General features: G+C 22.5%; 6 protein-coding genes across 6 annotated transcripts; 3 read left to right on the plus strand and 3 right to left on the minus strand.

Annotated features, from left to right (window-relative positions):
• Positions 1-1,063: 1,063 nt before the first annotated feature.
• On the minus strand, positions 1,064-2,704 carry DDB_G0280831 (phosphoglycerate mutase domain-containing protein; the record flags this gene model as incomplete). Its single annotated transcript, XM_635911.1, has 1 exon — positions 1,064-2,704. The coding sequence occupies one exon, from the start codon at positions 2,702-2,704 to the stop codon at positions 1,064-1,066; it is 1,641 nt and encodes a 546-aa protein (XP_641003.1).
• Positions 2,705-3,542: 838 nt separating this feature from the next.
• Positions 3,543-5,864, plus strand: DDB_G0280829 (hypothetical protein; the record flags this gene model as incomplete). The annotated part of the gene is made up of 1 exon (XM_635910.1): positions 3,543-5,864. The coding sequence occupies one exon, from the start codon at positions 3,543-3,545 to the stop codon at positions 5,862-5,864; it is 2,322 nt and encodes a 773-aa protein (XP_641002.1).
• A 168-nt stretch (positions 5,865-6,032) lies between these two features.
• On the minus strand, positions 6,033-7,157 carry aoxA (hypothetical protein; the record flags this gene model as incomplete). The annotated part of the gene is made up of 2 exons (XM_635909.1): positions 6,033-6,631; positions 6,743-7,157. The coding sequence occupies 2 exons, from the start codon at positions 7,155-7,157 to the stop codon at positions 6,033-6,035; spliced, it is 1,014 nt and encodes a 337-aa protein (XP_641001.1).
• A 978-nt stretch (positions 7,158-8,135) lies between these two features.
• On the minus strand, positions 8,136-8,704 carry trappc4 (trafficking protein particle complex subunit 4; the record flags this gene model as incomplete). Its single annotated transcript, XM_635908.1, has 2 exons — positions 8,136-8,486; positions 8,648-8,704. 2 exons carry the CDS (start codon positions 8,702-8,704, stop codon positions 8,136-8,138), a joined length of 408 nt encoding a protein of 135 aa, XP_641000.1.
• Positions 8,705-9,152: 448 nt separating this feature from the next.
• Positions 9,153-9,820, plus strand: DDB_G0280825 (hypothetical protein; the record flags this gene model as incomplete). The annotated part of the gene is made up of 2 exons (XM_635907.1): positions 9,153-9,577; positions 9,670-9,820. The coding sequence occupies 2 exons, from the start codon at positions 9,153-9,155 to the stop codon at positions 9,818-9,820; spliced, it is 576 nt and encodes a 191-aa protein (XP_640999.1).
• A 611-nt stretch (positions 9,821-10,431) lies between these two features.
• rps6 (40S ribosomal protein S6) lies at positions 10,432-11,464 on the plus strand (the record flags this gene model as incomplete). The annotated part of the gene is made up of 3 exons (XM_635906.1): positions 10,432-10,437; positions 10,644-10,749; positions 10,866-11,464. 3 exons carry the CDS (start codon positions 10,432-10,434, stop codon positions 11,462-11,464), a joined length of 711 nt encoding a protein of 236 aa, XP_640998.1.
• Positions 11,465-13,689: the final 2,225 nt, after the last annotated feature.

Below are 13,689 nucleotides of genomic sequence, written 5' to 3' on the forward strand. Positions count from 1 at the left end.
AATTACAAACAACACCACAAATATTAAGCAAAACAAATGCCTACAAAAAATAAGCGAAATTGTTAATAAAAAAACTCAAATAAAAAAAAAACAATTCAAATATGTCATAAACATCAATCACGAAGCCGACGATAAAATAAAAAAAGATTTAGAAAAAAGTTTGGACAAAAAAGATGTTTTAATCAAAAGTAATAATACAATTCAAAATTTGAAACAAAAAAAAAAAAAAAAAAAAAAAAAAAAAAAAAAAAAAAAAAGTAAACTAACCCCTCTTTTAGAGACCCTGTAAAAAACTACAAATAATATGAGATCTAGCATCTCAAGGAGAAGCAACTAATAATTGCGTTATCCAATTCAAAAAAAAAAAAAAAAAAAAAAAAAAGATAAATTTTTAATTCCATTCAAAAAAAAACATCAATTTTATCATAAAAAGGACTTTCTTACAAATTAAATCCAAAAATCCAAAAACAAAAATTCAATATCTTTGATTATAAAAAGGATATTTTCACAACTTTTACCAAGTCATTTAAGATTCCCAAAATTTTATCAGATTTGTAAATATATACATCATATAGAATTCATAATTAAAATATTGTAATGACTCAACTTCAATTATAACTAAATGTAAAGGATGTGGTATACCCTAGAAGGAATTTAAATTATTTAATTTAATATATTTTTGTTATATTATATATATGTTATTCATTTAATTTTATTTAATTTAAAATATTCTATTTAAATTTATCATTTTTTATTTTATTTTAATTATTTCCTTATTTATAAAAAATTTTTTTTTTTTCTTTTATCCTATATTACCATTATACTTTTTTCTTTTTTTTTCTTTTTTTTTTTTTTTTTTTTGGATTTTAATTGTTGAGCAATATCATATTAATAATTTAATAAATCTAACTACAACTCTTGGTTTTGTTTCAAAAAATAAAAAATTTATAATAAAAAATGTTTAATTAAGAAAATATTAATTTACAATTGGAAAGTTCATTTATTTTTTTTATTTAATATCACCAAAATTTTTAATTTGTTTTATTATTTTTTTTATTTTAAATTATTGTTGAATTGGAGCACTTGTTTTTTTATCAGAAACATCAAATAAGATTTCTTCTTTTTCTAAATCAAAATCTTGATTATTTACATATCTTGGAACAGAACGAACACTTTCTAACATTTCCTCATTGGTATAGACTGGTCTTTCAAATTCTGCCCAACCAGGAGCGGAATATTCTGGTCTCCATGGGCAAACGGAACGAAGGTATCTAAAGTAAGGATAGATTTGACCAGTTTTTGGATGAATTCTAGAGTAATGTAAAATTGTAGTATTATGAATTTGATCACGTGGGTCATCAGAGGATTGTAATTGATGGAAACGTAATTGAGAGAGACGTTCCAAACGAACACGAAAGGCCCACATAATTTCACCATGAGCAACGATGATTACTCTCTTGTTGGAACATTCTCTTCTGAGAGTGATAAAAGTATGTTCAACTCTTTGACAAATGTTGGCAATACTTTCACCACCTGGTGGACACCAAAAGAAGGAATCCCTCTTACGCATCATCATTTCATTGCCAAAGTGATCCTTTTTATCGGTCCATGAGATATTATCCATCTTTCCTTTATCTCTCTCACGTAATTGAATCTCTGTTAACCAATCTGCATCTGGTAGACCCAATAGGGAGGCGGTTTCCATTGCTCTAACATACTCACTGGTGTAATATCTATCGAAAACCTCTGAAATATTCTCTCGTACCCATTTACCTGCAATCTTTGCTTGAAGTACACCTTTATCGGTTAAACGATAAACTGAGGAATGTTTCTTTTTAAACTCTTCTGTGTATGCTGATAAATCACCTCTCTTTGAACGTGCTTGTGCTTCATTACCTTCACTTTGACCATGACGTACCAATACCAATTCGTATGGCCAATCGAATGATATGAATTGAGTACCAATTAAACCTTCTCTCAATGCTTGTGAACCTAAATTCTTTTCCAATAGTTCATAGATTCTACCCTCTCTTCTTCTTGTCTTTCTCTTTTTCTTCTTTTGATTGATTGATGATGAATCGATTAATATACCTTGATTATCTTTTATACGTTTTTTTGATTCATTATCACTCATATCACTTGAACCACTATCTGATGTTGAAACTAACCTTCTACCACCAAAATAATCTTGTGAATCTTCATCACCTGATCTTAATGGTTGAATTGCAATACCACCCATTAATTTTGGTGATAAAATTGTATCAACTTTATTGGTATTATTATTATTATTATTATTATTATTATTATTATTATTATTATTATTATTATTATTATTATTATTATCATTATTATCATTATTATTGGCTTTATTATTGGCTTTTTTAAGTGTATTTGCACTATTTGGTCCTGGTGATTTTTCAGTTTGAGAAGTTGTTGTTGTTACTGATGTAGATGGTATTTTTTTATCTTTTTCACTTCCTTTGGTATCTTCTTTAGTAATTTCCAAGTCATCTTCATCAACTTCATCTTCACCAATTATAGGTGTTGATTCATCTTCTATCACTTCTAATATTCTCTTTTTGGTTTTTTTATTTTCTGGTAAATTTTCATCATTATTATTATTATTATTATTATTATTATTATTAATACTATTATTATTATTATTTACATCATTATTATTGTTATTATTATTATTTGAAGACATTTTAATATTTGTTTAAATTAAAATATATAAAAATTTAATTTTATAAATTAATGATTTTAAATGTCTTTAATTTATTTTTTTTTTTTTTTCCTTCTTTTGGTTTTACTCTTTTATTTTATATTTATTTATTTAAAATTAAATGAATAATTAAAAAAAAAAAAAAAAATTGGTATAAAAAAAAAAAGAAAAGAAAAGTAAAAAAAAAAAATGTAAAAAAAAAATGTGGGTGAAGTTATTTTTTTTTTTTTTTTTTTAATTAAAAAATTAATTATTGAAAAAAAAAATTAAAAAAAAAAAAAAAATTAAAAAAAAATTTAAAAAAAATTTAAATAATAATATCAAATAGATAATTAAAAAAAAAAAAAAAAAAAAAAAAAAAGGAATTTTAATTCTAAATTTACATATCCATTACCTAGAATTTACAGAGGGAATCCAAAATATATATTTCAAAACTTGGAATAATGATTTTGGCATTAAGTGATTATATATTTTTTTTTTTCTTTTTTTTTGATTTGATTTTGCCGATTAGTATATTTTTTTTAATTTAAAAAGAAAAAAATATAAAATAAATAAAAAAATAATTAGTAGTTTGGTGGTTTATTTTATTTTTTTTTTAAATTAAATTCAAAGCCTTATAACCTTTTTTTTTTTTTTTTTTTTTTTTTTTTTTTTTTTTGATACTTTTTTTTTGACTTTCAAACCTTTTAAAACATTTTTTTCTATTTTTTTTTTTTTTTTTTTCGTGTCTTTTTTGAAACTTTTTTTTTTTTTTTTTTATTATTATTATTATTATTATTATTATTATTATTATTATTATTATTATTTATAATTTTAAAAAATGACAACAATTGATATATTATTTAAAAAAGTTTTCAAAAATAAAATTTTATTTAATTTAATTTATGGATATGTTCATTGTAAAGAAAGTGTATTAGATTGGACAATTAAAAGTTTATTAGAAAGAAAAGAATTTAAAAAATTTGAAGAAATTATTAATTGTAATTTACATTCAAAAATAACTCAAGATAATTGGTATTTTGAATTGAAACCAAAAGAAAGTGACATAATACCTTTACTAAATTATAGAGGATTAAAATCATCAACTCTAATACTATTTTATTGTAAATTTAAACACCTTTTTTTTAAAAACAAATTAAAGAATAAAATCATCAGTGAATCATTAAAAGGTGGAAATTTAGAAATTGTCATGTTTTTACTTGAACAAGGATTTCAATACAAGTTCAGTAAATTTAATGACCATGCTGCTAAATTCCATAGCGGATTATTTGAACAGGTTTTAGATTGTGGTAATAGTTTAGATTGTTATAATTTCATTTTGTCAATTCTTCCAAATTTGATAACACCAACACTTTACAACCAAGATAGAACAGTTTCATGGCTAATAAAATATTTCTCTGGAAAAAGGTATTATAATATTTATCCAATAATAATACCATTAATAAATACTGCAATTGGTCTTGCATATGCAATTAAAATTAGTTTTCAAAATTTAGATCTCAAATTATCAAATCAAATCATTATTCAAAATAATAAATTAAATTTAATAACAAAATCATCAATTATTATAATGATTGCAAAAGATTCAAATTTTATAATGAATAATAAATATTTTAAAATATTTTCAAACTATATATCAAACACCACCACTAATACCACTAATACCACCACTGATAATCACTATAATATAAATTTATTTGAAAGAGTTAAAAAAAGTTCATTTTTTAAAGATAAAGTAGTTTATAGTTTAAAATTATGGCAAGTTAATGAAGACTTATTAGGATTGATTTGTGGTTGTTATGTACCAAATTCACTTGAGGAATTTAAATTTATGTTAAAGAATGTTTCAAAATTTAAAACTTGTTTCAGTTCGAGGTATAATCTAATTTTATTAGCTCGACATATATCAAGTGACTTATTGGATTTAGAATATTCAAAATACTTTATCAATGAATATTTTCATAATGGTTTTACTATCGATAATAGTGAAAATACAAATCAAGATTATTCAATTTGTGTTCGAATTTTTTGTGATAGTACACCTGAAATTTCATGTTATTTTTTAAAAGAGAAAATATCAAAAAGAATGATACCATTAATTTCATCTAGTGATTTATTTTTAAGAGGATCTAGTAGTTCAAATTTTGGTAATTTAAAAATTTTAAAATATGCTGAAAAGAATTATTCAGTAAAGCCAACTATAGATACTTTACATTCCGCTGTATTAAATGGTTATACGGAAATAATTAAATATCTTTGTGAAACGTTACCACCGATCTCGTCATTTCCACCACCATTAAGAGTACCTCAATTACAACAAGTATTAATGATGTTAATGACATGTGAAAAAAACAATGATTTTCAATCATTTACCACTATTATACAATCTAAATCTATAACGTTTTTTAGATTTGTAGAATCTAAATCTGTTTTAGAATATAAGTTACTTGAAAATAAAGTAAATTTTAAATCTAAATTTTTAAATCACCTTTTTAAAGAGAAATTAATAGATAGTAAAGCTATATTTAAAAGGTATTGTAAAATTGATTTAAATTTATTTTTATTATTTAAATATAATCAAGATTGGATTAATCAAGAATACTTTTTTCAATTAATTCAAGATTCAAATATTCAAATTTTTAATAATATTATACTTGATGAATTGTTTTTATCAACTTTTTTAATAACTGATAAATTAAAAGATAAATTTATAATTACATTAATTTCAAATTGTCCAAGAAGATTATTATATTTTATTTTAAATTCAAATTATTTATTAGAAATTGGTTTTAATAGAATTTTTAAATATTTAATTTTATTTTCAAATTCACCATCAATCACTATAAATCAATTATTATCAATTACCACCATCACCACCGCCAATAATAATAATTTTTATAATAGTTTACTACTTAATTTAATATTATTTTATGATAAAAATTTAAATTTAATTAAAGAAATTAAATTTTCAAATCAATCTAATAATAATAACAATAATAATAATAATAATTATTATTTTAAAAATTTTAAAGATTTTCTAAATCAAACATTATCTGAAAAGAGTCAAAAAAAATTTAAAGATAATTATTTTAAAATTTTAAATTCTTCAAATATTTTAAATCAAATTGGTTTTAATTATTAAAAACTAATTTTTAAATAAATAATAAAAAAAAAAAAAAAAAAAAAAAAAAAAAAAAAAAAAAAAAAAAAAATTTATTAAATTATTAAATTTGGTTTTAATATGAAATTAATTATTTTTATTAATTATTTGTTTATTTTTTTTTTTTTTTTTTTTTTTTTTAATAATTTATTAAAGTTCTGAAGTTGGATTTATTTTTTTCTCAATTCTAATACCTTCTTGGGAATGTTCTTTAATTTCTTCTTCACCAACTGGATTAATGATTGTTGGTTTATGGAAATGATTTTCTAAAATGATTGGTTCATTATTATTGAGGACAATCTTATTACTAATTTCATGGTTAACTAAACGATGATCGGATTCGTCTTGTCTAATTACCAAGATTAAGTCTCTTAAAGTTGCGTCTTCTGGAAGACCCCAATATTCAATGGCGATTTGTGGAGCTTTATAATTTGGAACTTTACCAGAATCAATATCTTCCAACATATGAGTATAGGTAACTACTGCTTGTTCTTCAAGATAACCTGTGAAACGATGTGCTGTCTTTGGTGATAATACATAAAATACCAAGAATAAATTCCAATAAATTGCTTGAGTAACTGCTACCATACCTCTTTCAAGTAATGTTGGTTTGGTAAGCTCCATAAATGATAAAAGATGCATTCTCTCATTCTCCATTTCATCCATTAATATTTTAATCCAATTATTACTTTGCATATTTCTTAATGTTTTTAAATGTAAAAACATACCAGCAACTAAACCTGGAACAGCTATTTTAATTTTTAAAAAAAAAAAAATAAAAATAAAAAAAAAAAAAAAAAAATTAAAAAATTAATATATTAAATATTTAAATAATAATAAATTATAAATAATAAACTTACCAGCAACAGTTTCTAAAACAATTGCATAATGTAAAAACTTTTCTTTAAAGAATAAATTTGAAAATTTTCTTAAAAATAAAACAGAGAATTTTGCAAAGTTATCAGATAAACTTTTAGCTTCATAGGATGGTGGCATTACGAAATCTTTTTCAATTTTAATTAAAACATCACGTGGAGTAAAGGAATACAATGTTGAATTTCTATGGTAAAGTGGATTTTGAGGCTTTTCACTTCTTTTATCGAGCATTACTTTACTTGATGAGAATGATGAAAAACTTCTAATTGAACTATTAATTGAAATACTGGTTGAAGCTAATCCATTATTACTATTTAAGGTATTACCTTTTGAAATTGAATTTAATAATAATTTATTTAAATTATTATTTTTATTTAAAACTGTTACGTATTTGAACATTTTCTTTTTTTTTTTTTTTTTTTTTTTTTATTTATATATATCTTTGATTATGTTTTTTTTTTTTTTTTTTTTTAAGTTTTTAGGAGAAAAAAAAAAAAAAAATTTACTTATAAATAATTTTATTAATAAACCGATTATTTATTTTTATTTGTATTTTAATAAAATGAAAAAAAAAAAAAATTATCGGGCCTTAAATATTTTCATCATAAATTGTTTTTTTTTTTTAATTTATTAAAAATTAATTAAAAAATTATTTTTTTTATTTTTTTTTTTTTTAATTGGTTATTAATCAACATGACACGAAATTTTTGGTTGTGGTTTGAAAATAGATATTTTTATGGTTTTTTTTTTTATTGGTTAATAAAAAATATAAAAAAAATGAAAAAAAAAAAAAAATAAAAAAAAAAATATAACTTTTGCAGATCAACACTGCTTATTTAATCGAAAGAGTATAAATTTTTTAATTTCGAAGGTAGATAAAAAGTCAAAACTATCCAAACCGTAAAAATTTTTTTCATTTTTTTTTTTTTTTTTTTTTTTGGGACAAGTCACTGAAATTTCATATTTTATTTTATGGAATATGATTCTATAAATAAATATGTTTTTTAATTATTCCACAAATAAATAAATAAATAGAAGAAGCGAATAGAATAGAATCAAAATCAAAATCAAAACAATAAAAATAAAAAATTAACTGGGGGTATATTTTGCAATAATAACAACACATTTCCTTTTTTAATCTTTTTTTTTTTCTCTCTATTCATCCTTTAAAATTAAATTTATTTTTTATTTTTTATTTTTTTATTTAATTTACAAATATTTTTTTTTATTACTTTTTTTAAAATGAATAAAAAAAAAAAGAAAAAAATAAAATAATACATTATTATTGCTACTATCATTAATATTATTATTATTATTATTATTATTATTATTATTATTATTATTATTATTATTTATAAAAGTTGATGTTAATTAATATTATTCACGAACACCTAATAATCTATTTAATTTATAATCGAATAAATCACATCTAATTTGCATTTCAATTTCATAGAAAGGATTCTTTAAAACGTAATCTGTATATAATTCATAAACACCATGTAAAAGCTCTTCTAATTGTTGATGATTTGGATCTGCTATAACATAAAATTTAATACCTGTATGTGTTTGAAAACATTGAAGTTTGAAAGCCTCTGTTTCAATTACTTCTATACCTGAACTAGATCCACTAACTGGTGATAAATTACTCGCAATTGCATGTAAACTGTGAAATGTTGAACCTAGTCTAATATATGAATTGTGTGATAGTTTCTCTGTATTCCCAAAATCCTATATTTTATTATATATACACACACACATAAATAAATAGATATTATTTTTTTTATTTTTTTTATTTTTTTTTTTTTTGATTTAAAACTATTAATATTAAAATAAAAAATAAACCTCATTTATTTCAAAATAAAATATCTCTACCAAATATCTAATCGTACATTTTGATATATAAGAGTTCCCGCTTTATTTAAAATATATATTGAATTTATTGTCATTGTGTATTTTGAAATTAAAGAAAAAAAAAATAAAAAAAAATAAAAAATAAAAAAAAATAAAAAATAAAAAAAAATAAAATTAAAAATTTTTTTTTTTTTTTTTTTTTTTTTAATATTGAAATTTAAAAAGGTAATCAAACTGCAATGTGTATAAAAAAAAAAAAAAAAGGAAAAAAAAAAAAAAGTTAACATCCCCATTATGTTGCTCTAAAAATAAAATATGCAAAAAATAAAAATAAAAAAAAAACATGGAAAAAGAACACATATTGTAATTTTGCATTTTTTTTTATTAATTTTTTTTTTGTTTTTTTATTAATTTTTTTTTTGTTTTTCTATTAATTTTTTTTTTTTTTTCTTTTTAAGCAACAAACTACTTCAACCAATAAAAAGTAGTAGTTAATTGTAATAATAATAATAATAATAATAATAATAATATAATAATAACGAAATGGATAGCATTAATATGACAGAAAAAGAAAAAATGACTAAAGGGTTAATGTATGACTCATTTGATGAAGAATTATGTAAAGATAGAACAGAAGCCAGAGAACTTATTCATAGATTTAATAATAGTATGGATAAATTGGAAAGAAAAGATATCACCAAACAATTATTTGGATCAACTGGCGAAAAGATTTATATTGAGCCAACATTAAGAGTGGATTATGGTTACAATATTCATGTTGGTGAGAATTTCTTTGCAAACTTTGGTACGATATTTTTAGATACTTGTCCAATCACAATTGGAAAGAATGCAATGTTAGCTCCAAACGTTCAATTTTATTCCGCAACTCACCCAATTGATCCAACTGAACGTAACTCTGGTTTAGAATTAGGTAGGCCTATTACAATTGGAGATAATGTTTGGATTGGGTAGGTTCTCCTTCTTCTTCTTTTCTCTTCTTTATTATTTATTAATTTATTAATTTATGAAAAAAAATTGAAAAAATTGAAAAAATTAAAAGTGGGGGTGTAATAATTTTGCCAGGTGTTGAATTAGGAGATAATGTTGTTGTTGGTGCTGGTGCTGTGGTGACTAAATCATTTGGAAGTAATGTTGTTATTGCTGGAAATCCTGCCAAAATTATTAAACAAATACCTGTTAAATCTGAATAAACTTTTATTTATTTATATATTTTGTTTTTTTAATTTAATTTTATCTTACCACTGAAAAAAAAAAAAAAAAAAAAAAAAATTTTAAAATAGAAATATTAATTTAATTTTAGATTTTTTATTATTCACTTTTTTTTTTACTTATAATTTTTTTTTTTAGGTTTAACGCATTTTTATTAAAAAAAAAGGGATTGTTTTTCAATCACCTTTTTTTTTTTAATAAAAATGCAATAAGCGCATAAAAAAAAATTTAGAAAAAAAAAAAAAGAATCATAAAAAACAAAAAAATAAAATATACAAAATAACATAAGATGAATTTAAATTGGTGGAATTAAAATAAAGAAAAAAATAATAATAATAATAATAAATGTTTTTTGTCTAATAATAATTTTGAGTGCACAAAATAAAGAAAAAATAAATAAAATTAAAAAAAAAAAAAAAAATTAATCAAAAAGAGAAAAAAAAATGAAAAAAAAAATGTGATTGCTCCTATAAAAAAAAAAACGTTTAAAAAAAAAAAAAAAAAAAATGAAAAAAAATTTTTAGGCCACGACCAAAAGTAAAATTTTTTTTTTTTAAAACGGTCTTTCGAATTTGATATACGTACACACACAATGAAGGTATGATTATATCCACATATTTTATTCATTTAATTATTTATATAAAGTTGTCAATCTTTATCAATCTTTATCAATTCAGATAGATCGTTAGTTAAATAAGAGACATATGGTGGATAATGATGAAAGATATGCAACCAATACACACACGCACACATACACAAACTACATGAGTAGAGAGAAGAGTAACTAACAATTATAATTTTTAGCTTAACATTGCTTACCCAGTCAACGGATCCCAAAAAAAGATCAACATTGAAGACAAGAACAAAGTTCGTTGCTTCATGGAAAAGAGAATTGGCCAAGAAGTTGAAGGTTTGTGTTTATTTTTAAATTTTATATAGGTTAGGGGTGGAATTATTTGTTTATTGATTTTTAGGTAAAATTAGAAGGATGTAATATTAATTTATAAATTTCAAAATAAATTATAGCCACTACTTTAGGTGATGAATTCAAAGGTTACGTTTTCAAGATCACTGGTGGAAATGATACTGAAGGTTTCCCAATGATGCAAGGTGTTGGTGCCCCAACTAGAGTTCGTTTATTATTAGATGGTCGTTCAGGTTGTTTCAAACCAAGCCGTGATGGTGAAAGAAAGAGAAAATCAGTTCGTGGTTGTATCGTTGCTGAAGATATCGCCTCTTTACAATTAATCATTGTCAAGAAAGGTGATGCTGAAATTCCAGGCCTCACTGATGTCTCATTCCCAGCCTCAAAAGGTCCAAAGAGAGCCTCAAACATTAGAAAACTCTTCAAATTATCAAAAGACGAAGATGTCCGTTCTTTCGTCATCCGTCGTGAATTACCAGCCACCGACAAAAGAAAAGCTAAATCAAAAGCACCAAAGATCCAACGTTTAGTTACCCCAACCACCGTTGCCCGTAGAAAGGCTCTCCGTGCTAAAAAAGCTGCTCGTCACACTAAAGCCAGCAATGAAGCCGCCGAATACGCTAAACTCGTTGCCCAAAGACAACAAGCTAAAGCCAAGAGATCCGTCAAAGTTTCAAGCAAAAAAGTTGTTGCCAAGTAAATAAATAATACTTTTTTCCCTATAAAATAATATCATCCAATTTTTTGTTTTTTTTTTTTTATTATTATTTTTGGAAAGTTTTATTTTTAGATTATTTAAATTTTTAAGAAATGAAATATTACTATTTTTGGGGGTAAAATTTGATAAAATTTTCTATATTCTTTATTTTAAAATTTTATTGGAAATCAATTTTTTTTTTTTTTTTTTTATCAATTAATTATTATATTTTGCCTTTTTTGGCTTTAAAAATTATTGGTTTGTTTTTGGAAAAAAAAAAAAAAAGGTATTTTTAGGAAAATAATAAATGATTTGAAATTAAATAAATAGTTTTTTAAAATCGATCTATTGCTAGAAATGGTAAAGTTTTTTTTATTTATTATTTATTTATTTTTTATTTAATTTTTTATTAAATTTTTATTTTTAAAAACAATTAAAAATAAAAGAATTTTTTTTTTTTTTCAGATTCTTTATTTTTGGTTTTTTTAATTTTGGCGCCAGAAATGATTTTTAAGAAAATAGTTTTTTTCTTTTTTTTTTTTTTTCTTTATTTTTTTTTTTAATTTTATTTTTTTTTTTATTTTATTTTATTTTTTTTTTATTTTTTCGTTTTTACCACAAAAATTTTTTTAAAAAAAAAAATAATAAATTCCTTCCATTGACCTTTAATTTTTTTTGTGTGGATAAACAATTAAAACAATTTCTTTTTTGTTTTGTTTTTTTTTTTTTAAAAAAGATTTTTTATTCCTTTTTTTTTTTTTTTTCTTTATTTTTATTTTCCACAAAAAAAAACAAAAAAAAAAAAAAAACAAAAATAAACAAAAAAACAAAAAAAAAAAGATAAAGTTTATATTTGATAATAGTAATGGAATGTAATAGAGAAGATGCAATTAAAGCTAAGGAGTTGGGAGAAAGTTATTTTAAACAACAAAATTACACAAAATCGTTATCACTTTTTACAAAATCAAAAAGATTATATCCAACTGATGGTATTGACCAATTAATATCCAAAGCTGAAGCTTTTTTAAATAATAGTAATAGTAATAGTAATAATAATAACAGCAGCAATAATAATAATAACGGTAACAGCGGCAATAAATCATATACACCTTCATCAACAACAACAACAGCAACAACTGCAACCTCAACATTAGAATATACAAAAGAACAATTTGAAATATCCAAAAGAGTATTGGATTCAAAAACTCATTATGAAAAATTATCACTTTTAGTGAATTGTACAGATGTAGATATAAAAAGGCAATATAGAGCACTGGCAAAACTATTACATCCCGATAAAAATAAAGCACCTCATGCTCAACAAGCATTTCAAGAAATTAAAGTAGCAAACGATATATTAAGTGACGCAATTCAAAGAAAACGGTATGATGTTCAACATAGAATACATCAAAAACCACAAACAAATCGTTACCAACAACAACATCAACAACAGCAACAACAACCATTTTATAATAATTTTACATATACAGCAGAAACAGCATATGCACAAGCACATTCACATCAAAGACAGCAACAGCAACAACAACAACAACAACAACAATACCAGGAGGAATTCAAAAGGAGACAGGCTGCAGTGAGAGCGGCTCAACAGCAACAATATCAGCAACAACAACAACAACAACAGCAGCAACAACAGCAACAACAGCAACAACAACAAAAAAGATCAACATTTGTAGAGGTAAAATGTATAAATTCACCCAATTGCCCACCTATAGTGGTCTCACAAGTTGTTTACGATTGTTATAATCGTGGTGATGTTAGTATTTTATGTAATAGTTGCTCAAAGGAGAGCACCTATGTAAAGTGTAAATCGTGTCAATCTATTTATCATTTGGATGATAAATTTAAATCAGTATCTCATGATCTTACATGCCAAATGCCAAGTTGTAAAAGGTCGGTATCAGTTGGATTTCCAAATTTAATTTATGATGTAAAATTGAAAAACACTTTTATGAGAGGTTCAAAAGCACCCGAAACTACACCACCAGTTACTGGTAGAATACCAAGACCAAAATTTCCACCCGCAACTACTCGACAAAAACAATCAACTCAACCACAACAACCAATATTTAACCAACCACAACAACAACCAATACATACTCAACAGCAATCACAACAACAACAACAACAACAACAACAACAACAACAACAACAACAACAACAACAATCACAACAACAGTAACAACAACAACAACAACTAACAACAA

Source organism: Dictyostelium discoideum (assembly GCF_000004695.1).
Source record: "Dictyostelium discoideum AX4 chromosome 3 chromosome, whole genome shotgun sequence".
NCBI lineage: Eukaryota > Evosea > Eumycetozoa > Dictyosteliales > Dictyosteliaceae > Dictyostelium > Dictyostelium discoideum.